Here is a 17,020-nt window from a genome sequence, read left to right as displayed (position 1 = left end):
GAAGATTGTACTACAGATCCCCTCTGTTAACTTGTCGAGTTCCCTCTCTCTCAGGTCCCGTTCTGTCTCCTTCCTTCTACTCAAAAGGAAAATGTGTTGTGGTTTGTAGAAGAGGAATCCAGGTCTGAGCTTTTCCAAACTTGGCAAGAGCTCCTGGCAAGTTTCTTCTGGGTTGTTGTGGCGACATCTGCAGCTGGAGAAGAGCCAGTGTCTCCCAAGGGCTGGGAGAATGCCACGTGATCTTCCCTCATCGCCCACTGTGGGTTATAAGCAGCAAAACTTTCCTGGGCCCTGGAATGTCATGGTGCTTAGACAACTTGCTTTCGAGCCATCTGAATATGTTATGGGAATTCTGTAGCCTCTTTACATGGGCTTCTGTGGTTCTTTCCAGCTTGCCAAGACTGGCCCATATCAGTTTTATCCCTTATATTTCCCAAGGCCTAGCACAGACTTCTGTATTTTATCAATTATTATTGAATTGAATGGTATTGAATTGAACAGCATATGAGACCATGGAAACTCTGTGAATTCAAGTACCTTGCTTAAAGTCACATGGCTGGTAAGAATGAGGTTGAATTCAGACCAGTTTGCCTGACTTCACTGGGTTATATGAATCTCACATTCCAAGCTGAATTAACAAAAATGAAGTAACCTTCATGCTAACCTTACATTATGGTGACTTACCCAATCTGCTTTGTGGTCAGCCACTAGTGCCCTTTCTCATACTTGCAGTCTTTACATGCACAGAATGTATGCAATCTGAGGAACTAAACATGTCAAGAAAGAGGACCCAGTTCAGCTTATCTCAGCCCAATGCTTGACCGATTGCTGAACTCATAAGAGATTCCCAAGCACCAGTTTAAACAAAAAATTAAAATAACAACACTCCTCCGAATCCAAAAAATGAATTAGGGTGCACTTGTCCAGTTCTTGATTCCATCAGAGATTTGGGTGAAGATAAAGTTGAAAATTTGCCATAACTGTGTATGATTTATAGCCCAAATATATTCATTGAGTTTGGTGTGACTTGAATCACACCCGACATTTGTGGGCTACACTGTATCTCTGCACTCAGTGTCAAACCCTGTTTCTGGGCATGAGCTCCCCAGAAGCATCCCTACAACCAGGCACGAGCTTCAGTGCAGCTTGGAACCTGATGTGCTTTATTCCAGGCAACATTTTTTTTTTCTTCCCCAAAGAGGCCTACATCAATGCTGCTTTCTCTTTTGTGTGGTGCATTGAGAAAATGAAGGTATTATTAACCAGAGGGCATTAAAAAATAGGATTAATATTTTCATACTCTTTCCATTAGCATCACGGAAGGATTAACTTTGAATATTTCTATAAAGCCAAATTTTGCTTATTTCTCTTCAAGTACATGTTTTCTTAGAAAAGAAGATAGGTGTATTAATATTTTTCCTGGCAAAGGAAGAATTTGCACAAAGCTAGGTAGGCCCTTCTCTACCTGGCTATTTTCTCATATCACAGATAGTATACCACAGGTGTTAATTTCCTTTATTTTTAAAATTGTTTTTAAAATTGATTTTTGAGAGAGAGAGGAGACAGAGCACAAGCAGGGGAGGGGCGGAGAGAGAGGGAGACACAGAATCTCTAGGCTCTGAGCTGTCAGCACAGAGCCCAAAATGGGGCTCGAACTCACAAACCATGAAATCATGACCTGAGCTGAAGTCAGAGGCTTAACTGGCTGAGCCACCCAGGCTCCCCTAGTTTCCTTTACGTTTAAAGGGACCTATAGACATTGGCTGATATTCACTCTGACTAGGGTGGTTTATATTTTATTATTTATTTTATTTTATTTTATCTTATTTTATTTTTTGGTGACTATTTAATCACAATGAAGTTTAGCAGTGCATGCCAGTGATATAACCATAATGTTCAAGGAAAATTTAGGTAGCAAAAGGATGGGAAATGGCAACTCCCAAATTTATAGTATCTGGGATGTGTAGAAACCAATGGGACAGCAGGCAGTCTGGGATGCACAAGTCCCTGTATCAAAAAGGACAACAACCAGCGGGGAAGTTCTTATAAGAATTTTAATAGCCAGTCCAGCAATTGCATTCCTATGTATTTACCACAAAGATACAAAAACACTAATTTGAAGAGATACATGCACCCTGATGTTTATAGCAGCATTATCTACAATAGCCAAATTATGGAAAGAGCCCAAAGACCTGTTGACTGATGAATGGGTAAAGAAGATGTGATACACACATACACACACACACACTGGAGTATAACTCAGCCATAAAAAAGAATGAAATCTTGCCATTTGCAACAATGTGGTTGGAGCTACCAAAATAAGTTAGTCAGAGAAAGACAGATACCACATGATTTCATTCATATGTGGAATTTACCAAACAAAGTAGATGATCATAGGGAGAAGAAAGAGAGGAAAACCAAGAAATAGACTCTTAACTATAGAGAACAAACTGACAGTTACCAAAAGGAATATTGCGGAGGTGGGGAGGTGGGGTTGGGATGGTAAATTGGTGATGCGGATTAAGGGGGGCACTTGTGATGAGCACTGAGTGTTGTATGTAAGTGTTGAATTACTAAATTGTACATCTGAAACTAATATTACACTCTGTGTTTAAGAACTGTAATTTAAATTAGAAAATAAAAAGAATTCTAATAGTCAAAGATAAAAAAGAACAATAAATACATCTTTCAGTGTGGAATTACAGTTGGAATCCAGTTCCTTAGGGTTGAAAATAGTTATTACTGAGACTCTTACACTAGCTGTATCTGGCAGCTAATCTCACATGCAGGAATAGTTCAATAAACACTACAATAAAGTATCCAAGAGACTACTTTTTCTTTCCATCTACATTTTTTTTAACCTGAAGGGATTTCAATAGGAATTCTAAAACAGTTTTATTGTAGTCCAGTTTTGAAGAAGTAAGACTTGGATGTAGAGGGTAAGATAGACCTCCCACCCTCTTTTGGCTTGGGAATGGGAGCGACTTTTCTACCTTAGCCTTCTCTTTAATCTTTTATTTAGAAAGCTATTTCCCTGCTGCTGCTTTTCGCTGTTCTTTGTCCTCGAGATTAAGACCAAAGGCACAATTCAGGTCACCTACCCTCATTCACTGAGCAATGATTCTGATTAGAGCATGAATATTCATTAGTTTCTACCATATTCCATGGCTCATTAATTGTATTACTCCAAGGACTCATGTCATCTTGCATATTTCATAATAATTTAGACTTTTACATTTTGTTCATCTCATCTCTTCAGATAAACAAGGTCTCTCCAAACTGAGTCTTCATCTCTGTCATAAAATGCAGTTGACATTGATCATTAAGTATTAGGAGAAGGAACAGAGAGCCTTCTCATGAATGCTGGAATTCTTCGCAGTGTTTTGCATGGTTTGTATGTAGTCGGCACTCTCTAAGTGTTCATTAAAGGAATGGATGAGAGAATGAAAGTCTAAACACTGAGCTTTGGGTCCTCTTTGCCACTCACTAGCCACTCACTAGTCTTCTTTGCTTCTCACAGGTGGTGTGGCCTTGGACCAACCACCTGACATCTCTAACCTCCATTTTTTAATCTGTAAATAAGTGAGGGATCAGATGTTCCCTTGTTTGTTTTTAACAGTTAGATTAGATCTCATCCACTCACTTTCTTTTTTTTTCTTTTTTTTTTTTAAATATTTTTATTTATTTCTAGTAGAGAGAGAGAGACAGCGTGAGCAGGGGAGGGTCAGAGAGAGAGGGAGACACAGACTCCGAAACAGGCTCCAGGCTCCGAGCCGGCAGTCAGCACAGAGCCCGACGCGGGGCCCGAACCCACCAACCACGAGATCATGACCTAAGCGAAAGTCGGACGCCCAACCGACCAAGCCACCCAGGCGCCCCCACTCACTTTCGATATTTACCCAACATAGCAGTTACTTTATTAATATAGGGCATATAAATCTTTCCTAAATCAGTAATGAAACTCCTAAGGATGCTCAGCGTTTTTGTTTCCTTTCTAATCATTTCACATATTATCTTTTTAAAAAATTATTTTATTTTAGGGCATCTGGGTGGCTTAGTCAGTTAAGTGTCTGACTTTGGCTCAGGTCATGATCTCACGGTTCGTGGGTTCGAGCCCCACATCGGGCTCCATGCTGACAGCTAGCTCAGAGCCTGGAGTCTGTTTCAGATTCTGTGTCTCCCTCTCTCTCTGACCCTCCCCTGCTCACACTGTCTCTCTCTCTCTCTCTCTCTCAGAAATAAATAAAAAATAATTTAATTTAATTTAATTTATTTGAGAGAGAACATGCAAGGAGGGGAGAGGGACAGAGGGAGAGAGAAAGAGAATCTTAAGAGGCTCTATATTCAGTGCAGAGCATGATGTGGGGCTTGATCCCACAATGCTGGGATCATGACCTCGGTTCAAATGACTTAAGTCATCCAGGTGCCCCCTTCACATATTATCTTTAAATTAGGACAAATAAGATTTAAGAAGAAAAAATAAAGACTTTCCAGTTCTAGCAAGAGGGGAACTTGTCTTTTCTGAGAAGTGTTTACCAAAGCTTAACATTTTTTTGGGAACAGGAAAAAATTCTGAAAGACAATTAGCTTTCCATTCTTCNTCTTCCTTTTAATCCACTATTGGCAAACTGCTTGAGACCGTTGACCAGGTCTTTCTCAATTATTTTTGTATCTCCAAGTACCTAGAATAGTGGCCCATACTAGGTGCTCAGTAATGAAACTACACTGTTAAAACGGAGGTTCAGAGAACTCAGTAAGTAGTAGAACAAGATTATGAGAGTATCTACTGATTCTAAATGCGATACTCCTTCTAATACAGCAAATGATTATATTAAGCCATTAATAACCTTTAATTTAATTTATTTATTTACTTAAAAAGTTTTAAAAGTAATCTCTATACCCAGTGTGTGGCTCAAATTCACAACCCTGAGAACCAGAGTCTCATGCTTTACTGACTGAGCCAGCCAGGTGCTCCAAAAAACTTTAACATCACAGTAAGACTTAGTCATTAGATAGTGGCACCAATTTTGAGGACCCCAAATTGTTTCATTTTAATGGGGTTGAGATGCACAGGATCCAGGGTGCTGCCAGGGAGAATCTGGGTAGCCAGGAGTGAGTATGGGTCTTCTGTCTCAAGGATCATGTTTATTTATTAAAAAATTTTTTTAAATGTTTATTTATTTATTTTGAAAGAGACAGTGTGAGCAGGGGAGGGAGAGAGATCGAGAGATAGGGAGAGAGGGAATTCTAAGGAGGCTCTGCATTGTCAGCAGCTCTGACAATGCAGGGCTCGATCTCACGTACCATACATAAATTTATTACTTGAGTGGAAATCAAGAGTCAAATGCTGAACTCACTGAGCTACCCAGGTGCCCCTGAAGGAGCATGTTTAATAAAATAAAAAAAGATTTAGAATGCTTCCAATCCCATCTTTAAAATAATTTTGTTTAAGTAAGGACCAAATGGCCCCAAAGATAATTTTATCCTTAAATAAATGTGGAAACATTTTCTGTTATATTTTTCTTACTCTACTTTGAAAAGAAATAATGGTGTAAAAAAAGCCAAAGAAGTGAGAGATATTACGTAATTTCCTTTAGGAAATGGCCTGAAGCAATTTCATCTGAAGCAATAAGGACTTCATGCCTGGGACTAATCCCAAAAAGTTGAAAACAGGAAAATAAACAAAACTATTGAATGTAAAAGCCAGAAATTGTGTGAATCAGGATTATTTACTTAATTTTGTTTCTTTATATCTGTTATATAACTAATAAACTGTATCAAATATCGAGTCTTAAATCCTGTAAAGGAAATAAGTGTGTAGTGTAGATAATAGTCGGAACTTCACTAAGAGGTTTATGCTAGGGTTTTGGTGACTATTGCTTCAAATTATTATTTCTCTCTACATATTGACATAAATCTTATATCTGACTTGTACAATTTGAAAAGTAATGTGCTCCGAACTGTTTTCCAGTATTTATGTAAAAACTGTTGATAAAGGATTTAAGAGGCTTTTCTCCCCCTCTTGTCAAGCACCTTTAATTTGAAGATTTGATGAGTAGAAAGAAAACCTTGTAACTCATTTCATAAAAATATTGATTAAAATGCTTTAGAAATAGAAAATATAAATAATTGAAATAGACCTGAAAGGAGCGCCTGGGTGGCTCAGTCAATACAGTGCCCGACTCTCAATTTTGGTTCAGGTCATGATCTCATGGTTTGGGAGATCAAACCCCACATCAGGTTTTGGGCTGGGAGCTCAGAGCCTGCCTGGGATTCTCTCTCTCCCTCTCTCTCTGCCCTTCCCCACATTTCTAAATAAATAAACATTAAAAAAAATAGTCTTGAAAGTTATTTAAAAATTTTTTAAAGGCAACAACTGGCTTTCTAGTTGCCAGCTCAATTCAGTTAATATAGGGATTTTTCTTCTTTGAAAAAGAAGCAGTTTGGGGCGCCTGGGTGGCTCAGTTGGTTGAACGCCCGGCTTCAGCTCAGGTCATGATCTTGCAGTTCGTGGGTTCAAGCCCTGCGTTGGGCTCTGTGCTGACAGCTTGCTCAGAGCCTGGAGCCTGTTTCAGATTCTGTATCTCCCTCTCTCTCTGTCCCTCCCCTGATCATGCTGTCTTTCTCTCTCTCTCTCAGAAATAAATAAAACATTTAAAAAAATTAAAAAAAAAAAGAAAAAGAAGCAGTTTAAAACAGAGCCCTATTATAACACAAGATGATTTATAGTCTTAACTCTGGTGTTCTGCTCTGTTTACCACCTTCAGCCAGAACAGTCACGAAACACATGGCCCTACAGCTGAACCACGCGGTAGAAACTTGCAAGGAAAAGGCAAAGAGCTCATGGAAGAGAAAAGAAAGGAAGGAAGCCCCCTGCAGGCTCTATCTTACATTGGAGTTACATTCTTTAAGCCACTGGATCATTTTGCTTAAAATTCCTTTATCCACACTGCCGTGAAAGCGTATCTCCTGATTAAGTGAGCCTTTCTTTTAACTAATTCCAGCTTAGAAGTTCATATTTATAAATTAATTTAAGAGAAACAAAAACCCGGAAGCATAGAGATGTTCATTGCAATATTATCTGGAACTACAAAGTGAGGAAAATACCTACCTAAAAACTCCAACAGGAGACCTGTCGTATAAGTTATTCATGCTACTTATTTGCACATATTATAAAAATAGTGAACCCTCAGACCTCAGTCTTTCATACAGGTTTTTTTCTCCTGCCTGGTGTGCAGGTTCGTATCCACCCACTTATCCTACAAAACCTAAAGAAGATGTCTCCCCAGTTTGGGCCTTCCATGGATGGCCATCAGGTAATTACCATCTTCTGGGGTGTCCCTTTCAGTTGATCATGTTTCTAACATTGAACTTAGTACACATCTGTATATATGTTGGTCTGTTCTTCAAAATGTTCAAGTTCATTTCCATATATATCCTCAGTCCTGGAGCACATTGCCTGGCTTCCAATGGGTACTGGGAGAAGAAGTGTCACAAGAAATGAATAGTAAAATATCCGTAGGAAAGAATATTATGTAATCCTTACACTGAAATTTCTGAACATACAGACCTATGAAAATGCAAATCCTCTACCATACACAGGATCTTTGTTTATACAAGTTGCACAGGGCTGATAGAAGAGGACTTTTTAATAACAAATTGACATGTTGCACCAGCATATACCAATAGAATTCTTCCAAGTATTTTTCTCATAATAAAATGCATATAGATTGGTTTGATTATTTTTCATTCTCATGAGAGAAAAATTTCATCTGTTTCCTCTTACATGAAAGCAGGAAGCCAATTTCAAAGGCTACCATTTTAATAACAAATGTCTTCATTTATATTCTTGTTAAAAAACAAGCCTAGTTGCTTATCTAAGTTCTATGAAAGTCTTTCAATTTTCTCACATTAAACTGCATGTGTGAAATTTCATCAGTGTTATTACCAATATTTATTCCTGATGGCCACAGCTTTTCTAATCTTTGTGGAGCCATATGTTTAATGTTACATAATCCAGTGGGGATTCCTTTTCTTTCTTTTTTTTAAATGTTTTATTTATTTCTAGGAGGGAGAGAGAGAGAGAGAGAGACAGCGTGAGCCGGGGAGGGTCAGAGAGAGAGGGAGTCACAGACTGAAACAGGCTCCAGGCTCTGAGCTGGCAGTCAGCACAGAGCCCGACGCGGGGCTCGAACCCACGAACCGTGAGATCATGACCTAAGCGAAAGTCGGACGCTTAACCGACTAAGCCACCCAGGCGCCCCTCCTTTTCAAAAAACAACAAAATAAGTGTGATAAAATATATGATAGATTTTTATTATAATAGAAAATAGATGATAAATTATTGCATGACATTAGAAAATGAACTAATATGCACATTCTTTTTTTTTCATAGTTTATTGTCAAGTTGGTTTCCATATAACACCCAGTGCAGCACATCCTGATTTCATATTTGTAAAGTATACTTAAAGAAAGTGATATGAAGGAGTGATTTATTAAGTGGGGCTGGGAGTAGGATGGTGAGTGACAAAAATGATCATTTCTTTCAAACTGTTTTCAAATTGCACCCTGCCAATGGTGCCATCTTTGCCCTTTGTCCTTGAACTTCAGGGCACACTGGCCCAATTCCAACTTCCAGCCCCTGTATTTCGTTGTCTGAGGCTGTTTCTGAATCAACTTGGTCAGACTGTGGCAGGCTGACAGTGTCAAAGAATTAACATCCCTTTGGAGCAGCTGTCAGAGGGTGGTTGGTGTATAAATACCCCAGATCCTCTTTCACTTTGAGGTGTGTGTTCCACTGGTGCCCAGAGATCCCCACAGAGATTTTGTAGTATTTGCCCACAGTATATTGCCTGGTAACTCATCCTTTATTTGTTTCCACTTCTCTTCCTAGCTCCTCCTCTCTTTCCTGGTATCACCTCCAAAATAACTATTTGCACTTGAATCCTTATCTCAGGGTCAGTTTCAGAGAGAACTCTAAAAATGAAAGCACTCTCCAACCAAAAATGAATAATTCTGTAAGGAAGTGCTACTAAAATGTAAATATTATTGGGAAGGTGTAACATCTTAATTTACTAAAGGTATTATCAAATTAATTAAAATTAATGATTAAAACTGCCAGTTCCTCAAGGGCTAGAACACAAAGCAAACAAATGCTGTGCTAATATATGATTGTAAAGAAAGTTCTGAATTTGATGAACTGCTAAGATCACGGGAACCCAGGATGAAAAAGGTGGTTTATAGTTGTACTAGTATAGCCTTGATAGTCATTGAGATTACACTTTAGACATTAACTTCTACTTTCCTCTCCTTTTTCTGTCTAAATTTTTCCATGAGCCCTTTATTCCTTCTCATATATGTTTCTATAGTTTATAATAGTTTTCTGTATTTGTATTCTCCTTGAATGCAAACCACCTATGAACAGGAATTTTGTCTATTTCCTCCCCTCCCAATTGCCATGAGAAAGTTCTCGACAACTGTTTATGAAAAAAATGATTACACTGGGCACCTGAGTGGCTCTGTTGGTTAAGCATCCAACTCCTGATTTTGGCTCAGGTGATGATCTCATGGTTGGTGAGTTCCATCACTATCAGTGCACAGCCTGCTTGGGACTCTCTCTCTCTTCCTCTCTCTGTTCCTACCCTGCTCTCTCTCTCTCTCACAAAATATATAAACCTAATAAATATGTAAAAAATGTTTGCAGAATTTAATAAAGGAAAAGAATGCCCATACTGGTCCTCTCGAGATCAAGTTTTGCAAACTCTTAAATGTTGGATTATTTTATTTCAAAGGATATGATAAATCATTTTAAACTTAATGCCATTAATGAAAAGAAAATTACACTATCACAAAGTTTCTATTCAGAGAGGCATTAGGAAGCATTATATCAGAAAAGATCCCTTCTCTAGATCTGTTTCAAGGCAGAACTGTTCTGGAGAGAAAAATCAACATAAATACCATTAAACTACCTGTTTGTTAGATAATACTTTCTCAGAATGTTTAATAATATTTTCATTTTCTTTTTAAAGCAGATTTAAACAAAAGGTAAAATTTTATTTTATCATCATCTGTATATCCCAGTTCCACAATAATGTTCAAAATGTAGAAGATTTTCTGGAACTAGATTTTGGTAATAAGGGGGCTTAAAAACAAGATTAAAAAGCATAGACATTGTTCATAAAAATCTAGACACATTGACTATTTGTGTAATATTAAGTATATCAAGATATCTAGAAATATACTGATACATTTATATTGTTACATAAAGATATTTGATGGTCTTTTAATAGAAATTTGATAAAATATAAGCATTTCTCTTAAAGCATGCTTATTCATCACAGAAATATAATTCAACATAATGCAGTAATTTGAATTATGGTTTCACTACATTGATCATGACTGATCGTTATGCAATTATTAGGAATAATACTTTCCAAGGATGAAAAAGAAAGATGATATACACAAAGTGTGGGAACTAGATCTATTTTACACAGTAGCTCAGACCTTGTTGGTCTTTGATTTCTGTTTACTGATGATACTGTACTACAGTAATATGGGTGGGTCAAGGCCAAAGACCCATGAGCACTTGAATCAAAGGACAAATGAAAAATTATTTTGATTTGTTTTTGTTAGCTTTGAACATCCAATTTGTTAAAAAAAATCCAAATCTAATAACATAAGAGTTATTATCTCTCCTTCCCTCTCTCCTTCCCTCCCTTCTTCCTTCCTTTCTTCCTTCTTTTCATCAAACATGTTGGGAGTACAGAAATGATTATGGCAGGTCTCCTGTTAAAAAGATTACGATTTAGCCAGAATCAGAAAACAGCTAGCACTTATAAAAATTGTAGGTAACAGGGTGAGATGTAATAAAAGGAATATCTTTGTTGCCAAATGAGATGAAGTTCTTCAGACTAAGGAAAGCAGAGGGCTCAATCTGTTGGAGGAATGTGGTCTATGTAAAAGTATATGGTTGAAGGAGTTGGGCATTTTAGGGAATGACTGAAGTATAGAGTATATGACAGGAGATGCGGCTGGAAATACAGGCTAGGGATAGATTAAGAAAAGCATTTTATGTCATTCTAGAGGAATTTGAATTTTACCTCATACAGTCCCACATAGTCCAATAGTGAAGACAATAGCTATACATAGCTATTGGCTACTTGAAATGTGCCTACCCCAAATTGAACTGTGCTGTGTGTATAAAATACACGTTGAATTTGAAGACTGAGTATAAAAAAAAGAAAATTAACCATCCCACTAACAACTCTTTATATAGCTTATATGTTAAAATGATAATAATATTATTAGATGTCATACTTCTATTTTACTACACTGTTTTACAAAGAATGGTAATGTACTTAAGATTGTGGGTTTTTAAAACTTTAATGTTTATTTATTTTTTAATGTTTATTTATTTTTGAGAAAGAGAAAGTGGGGTAGGGGCAGAGAGAGAGGGAAAATGAGGATCTGAAGCGGGCCCTGCGCTGACACCAGAAAGCCCCATGTGGGGCTCGAACTCACGAACCACAGGATCATGACCTGAGCTGAAGTTGAGTCAGCTCCTCAGTCAACTGACTGAGTCACTCAGGAACCCCAAAACTTTACTGTCTTTAATTATTGAAGTGCTTCTTTAGAACAGTAGTCTAGAATTCTGAAAATTTGTTCTGCTCTATTTAAGGTTATATATAAAATGGTATGTGGGGTGGTAAAATAATGATTCTTTCTGAATTCTTAATGAAAGATAAATGGTTATTTTCCAGTCATCTGAAATTAACTTTCTCTCTCTAGGGCACCATTAAGGATCTGTTTTTCATTTCATGGTTTTTCTCAAGGAACTTTTGAGGAATATAATTCCTTTCTCTCACGGCAAGTAAAGTGTTAAAAGGGACATTCATTGAAATTCAAGATAAAAAGGTGCATTTGCTCTGTATTTATAGAGTTATCGAAAGTTGAAATTTCTTTCCTAAGGAATTTTTTATTACGTTAAATGGCAATTACAAAGGGAAAAAATACACTATTTTGGAACAGGGCCAGGTGAAACCAGGTTTAAATAAATTTCAAGGAAAGTCTTAAGAAGGAAAAGTAATCATAAAAAATGTGTTTGGGCACCTGGGTGGCTCAGTTGTTTAGCATCTGACTTTGGTTTAGGTCATGATCTCACAGTTCATGAGCACAAGCCTCTCTTCAGATGAGATTGTGCCCACTTCGAGTGAGCCCCGTGTCGGGTGAACATGAGCCCTGCTTGGGGTGAGCCTACTTCTCTCTCTCTCTCTCTGCCTCTCACTCACTTGCACCGCCCCCCCACCTCAAAAAAGAATGCATTTTGAAGACTGTGTGGAAAGTGAGGAAAGGCAGTCCCCCCTCTATCCTCCGTCTTCCTGGAGTGAGTGGTCAGATTAGCTGGCTTTTCCTGTACAACCGAGATCCCTTAAGACATGGGATGATCTTGGCAAGGCTGCCTCTCCTCACTAGCCAGGAGCCACAGAATGAACTGAATCACAAAAGGGAAAATCTTATAGTAAGAAAATTGCAGCAACAGGACATTTCAGTGAGACCTTAGATGTCATAATCTTTAATTTTAACTTTGATAAGGCTCTGAGACACTCATTGTCACAACCATATTTTTTATTGCAGCTTACTCATGAGAATAGCTTACATATTTTATTGTATAGAACACTACCATAAACTTAATAGTCTTAGCACTCTTACCTTTCTACTTCTCAGTGTTTATGCTAGTAAACCATTGCTAAGAGATGAATACCTCCAGTGAGTCAGCTGCTGATTAGTAAATACAATAACTTCAACATTCGGCCAGCTACCTTTAGTCCAACAGTCTTATTTTATAGATGATAAAACTGGAACCCTAGAGAGAGAAGGAATTTATCCAAAGTCACACAGATATTTAGAGCCAGAATTACCCTGAAACCCAGACTTTTGATCTGAAGCTCTCCCTGTTGCCTTCATATTTAGATGGGGTTAGTTTTCTGACAGATTAGTTCTTATCTTTAGTGGTTATGAAGGTTATTCTACTGACATGGCAAGTCATTTTCATCTTATGTATTCCTAATAACAATATTAGATCAACTTCCTAGAATACCTTGTATTATATCCATCTGGATGCATTGTTCGTGGTCATTTTTTGAAAAATGGTGGGTGGTTTAGAGGCATTTTATTTTCCTGGAGCATTGGAGATATGTGAAAATAGCAAAATGCAGTGGAAATAAAGTTGGATTATAGTTTTGTCTTCATCACTGACCCTGTTAAAGTCATTTAACTACATAGCATCTCAGTTTTTCAAGCTGTAAAATAGCCCATAGTTATCTACTTAAATCTCATATAGTGTGAAAATCAAATAAGCCAATAACATGATGAGAACATGTTAGGTAAGTGTAATATATACTTCACATATATAACAAAGCTGAGGAGCTTTCTAAAAGATCATCTAAACTTGTGATAACGTGTTTAGGCTGGCCAAATGATAAGTCTATAAAGAGGTATTTATATCATTTGCTTTGGGAGTTTCTTAGTGCAGGCTGAGTTCTATATCACTGATGAGTCTGAAGGTGTGGTGGTAAAAATAAACATCCTATTTGTTTGGTAATGCACTTGTGATGAAACATATCAGTGTGAATCTTAAAAAGCCCTGACTGTTGCTAATTAACATTATGCCACAGTTTATAACATCCTAAGGAAGGTTGGACAGAACTGACTCATTCCCATTGCACATGGTGTACTCATTTAGCAAACAAGAACACAATGGACTCCTGAAAGTTGAAATGTGAACATTTTCTATTAATTTCAAGGAACTTGTACACTGTTTGCACAGCTGTTTTGTCATGTTCCTCATAAAGGAGGCAGAAATTACTTTAAAGTTCCTCAGTAATAAAAATAAAAAGAATAGCTATAATTTATTGATCTCTTATTTTATGTCAGTCACTGTGCAAGAATTTTACATGTATTATTTCTAATTCTCAAAGTAACCCCATGAGAAGTATAATTATGCTTGTTTTACATAATAATATTTTTATAGAAAGAAAATAAAATATTTTATAATTTGAATGTCTTCATTTCCACTTCTACTATGGCAGGTATCTTGTTTCTCATTTCTCCTTATGACTCTTGGCTAGGCAGAGGCAAGCATGATCAATTCCAACTACCAGATAAACTAAGACAAGATGGAGTTAAGTAACTTGCTCAGATATTAGAGTCAGATCTATGGCTGGGCTTAATTTCACCTTAGGCTATTTTTTCATTGGCCAATGGTTTTTAAATTAATGGATTTAACAGCTGAATGCTGGATATGTGTTGGGACATAGAGAGAGAATACATACATAGCTTCTGCCCTATTTGAATGGAGATGAATCAAAATCAGAACTCTTTGAACCTTTGGGGTTTGGACGGCCTCATCCTTCCATTCCCTCTTCCCTGCAATATGTTTATGCCACTTCATACAGGTTTAAATCTTTAAAATGGACTCATCATCGCTACCATTTATTGAGCACTGTTTAAAAATGTTCAAAGTCCTTTACCTATATGATCTTATTTAATCCCTTCAGCACCATGGAGGAAGGATGATTCTATTTTTGTTTTTCTTTGCCAGGCAAGAGAATCAGAGAGGATGCCAAGCAAACAAGAGGCAGAGGTTGAGAGTCAAGGCTACTCCCACATGGCTTCTTGTAAGTAACAACTGGTTAATCCACTTTCTTTCTTGCTCTACATTCTGCAGGCTGCAAGGGCAAGGAGGAGTGAGGGACCCAAGTGGTTTGGACAAGGGGAAAACCCAGGTCCCCTGGCTACTCTGGAATTATTGTAGCAACGTTATAAAAAGTCTTGGTAGTAGCAGGTTGGAGTTGTGGGCTTCATGAGTGGAGAGATTGACTGTTTTACCAACAGTAGCTTGGTTGTGATACTGAGAATTCAAACACCAAATTTGAACTATGTGGCAAATAGGGAAAAGAAATGTTAAGGAAACTCTTGGAGGAATTATTGGAGGAAAAGTTTCATAGTATTTAGTTAGGGTCATTGCTAGTGCTCCAGTGTATTTTGGTAGTGAACTAAACTCTATTCATGATTGATTTTAGCCTAGTCTGTGTGGTATGATTTCTTTCATGTAATTTCTTTCTAATCTCTCATCATTAATCCTAAATACTCAGCTCTACACTGAACCCTATTTCTGAGGCAAGAAGACCATGGCACTGTTTGCTTGAGGTCCAGGTCCTAGTCTAGTGTAGCTCCTTATATACATAAGAGCTTCAAAAATATGTGAATAGTGAGTAAAAATAAAAATAAAAAATGATTTTTTGGCACAATTGATAGGATGTATTGATAAATTGTTTCACTTTTGCTGACTGTAGAACTTCAAGTAAATTCTAAAGAAGGGTGCTCCATCAATTTTATTACACAATAACTCTCTCACTGTTTTGTGTCCAGAAAACCAATATCAGCCCCTTATTTCTAGCAAGCAGCTAATTTTCTGGATACATTGATCTGATTTGCCTATTAGATTACTAATGATCAGTTTCTGATCCCTGCTTCTCCACATTGATAAACACTCAATGGATACTTTGAGAGTCTGTTAGAATACCAGAAGAATGTTTCATTGTTAATTACTGAAAGTATGTGATAAAATAAAATTTAATTATATAATTAACCATTGGGAGAAAAGTAAATAATTTGGCTTTACCTTTACTGTAGTCATACCTCTATTCTATGTATTTTAAATAGGTAAACCATTTATCACTTATAGAGTAATCTATTTGACATTACACTAGCCACTTGAAACATATTCAATGGAATACTAATANAATTTTATCCTAAAATTTATTTAAAATTTTGAGTCTTATAAATATTTTTTGTTTTATTTATCAATTTATATATTAAAAATGTATTAAGTAAATAACTATTTGTCAATCTTGGGTTATATTATTTTGAGGCTTAAAATACATTTAGTATCAGGCTCCAGGGAATTATGGTAAAATAATTGCATATTTTATTGTTTACAGATAACCTTGGTTATTTTACCACTGAATACACATGGCTGTAGTGAACATTTTGTGTGCCTTATAAATGTTTAAAGGTCGGGGCGCCTGGGTGGCTCAGTCGGTTAAGCGTCCGACTTGCTCAGGTCATGGTCTCATGGCTCGTGGGTTCGGGCCCCGCATCGGGCTCTGTGCTGACAGCCAGCTCAAAGGCTGGAGACTGCTTCAGATTCTGTATCTCCCTCTCTCTCTGACCCTCACCGGTTCACACACTCTCTCTCTTAGAAATAAATGAAACATTAAAAAAAATTAAAAAAAAAATGTTTAAAGGTCATTTGGGCTGTTGATAAATGATTGTGTTCTGGTTTACTTTCTTTATTGGCAAGCTCTTCAGAAAAAAAATTACTATATCCAAAAATAATAACTAATGGTACAATTTTCTAAGACCTGGATCAGGAAAGTGGAAAGTGTTCAGGAAAAAAGCTGAAGGTAAAACTAGAAATTTCTCAGTGCTTAAACATTCTTTACTGTTTAATAAACTTGAGTTCCTTTAATAATTTTGTCCAGCAACTCCTTTTTATAAATTAACCAAACATGGTGATTGGTTGTTTAATCTGAAATTTTCTCACACCCTTAAACTCCCCTTAACTTCTCCAACTTTCCCACCTGCCCTTAAACTATTATAAGTAAGCGTTTAAATGGCTTTCAGATAGATTTAAAAAGGGCTGAAGTCCAACCATATGTTATATTCATTGGGTTAGGTTTGAGGCCATGGTATCCCCAACTCCCAAGGGGATTCCATGTGCAGGCAAGGGTGAGAAGAGGTGGTAGGAACATCATCTCTTAGTTCTCATGGAGGCCTCTTCCTGGCCTCTTCAGAGATTCCCCTCATCCTCCTTCTGTGATTTATTTTTGTTTTTAGTAATCTCTATGCCCAATGTGGGGATTGAACTCACAACCCCAAGATCAAGATCATGCTTTTCCCACTGAGCCACTTGGTGCCCCCCCATCTTGTTCTATTCTGTTACTTTATTTATTATTAT

General features: G+C 37.2%; 1 protein-coding gene across 1 annotated transcript in view; it reads left to right on the top strand.

Moving 5' to 3' along the window:
* Positions 1-17,020, top strand: part of LOC144228168 (uncharacterized) — an 86,272-nt gene that overhangs the window by 34,700 nt on the left and 34,552 nt on the right. Inside the window, 1 exon segment of the mRNA XM_077759978.1 lies at positions 14,600-14,675. Coding sequence (XP_077616104.1) covers positions 14,600-14,675 — 76 coding nt within the window.

Source organism: Crocuta crocuta, unplaced genomic scaffold (assembly GCF_008692635.1).
Source record: "Crocuta crocuta isolate KB4526 unplaced genomic scaffold, BGI_CrCroc_1.0 scaffold462, whole genome shotgun sequence".
Taxonomy (NCBI): Eukaryota; Metazoa; Chordata; class Mammalia; order Carnivora; family Hyaenidae; genus Crocuta; species Crocuta crocuta.
Note: the sequence above shows the minus strand (reverse complement) of the source record. Positions and strands in the feature narration are given on the sequence as shown.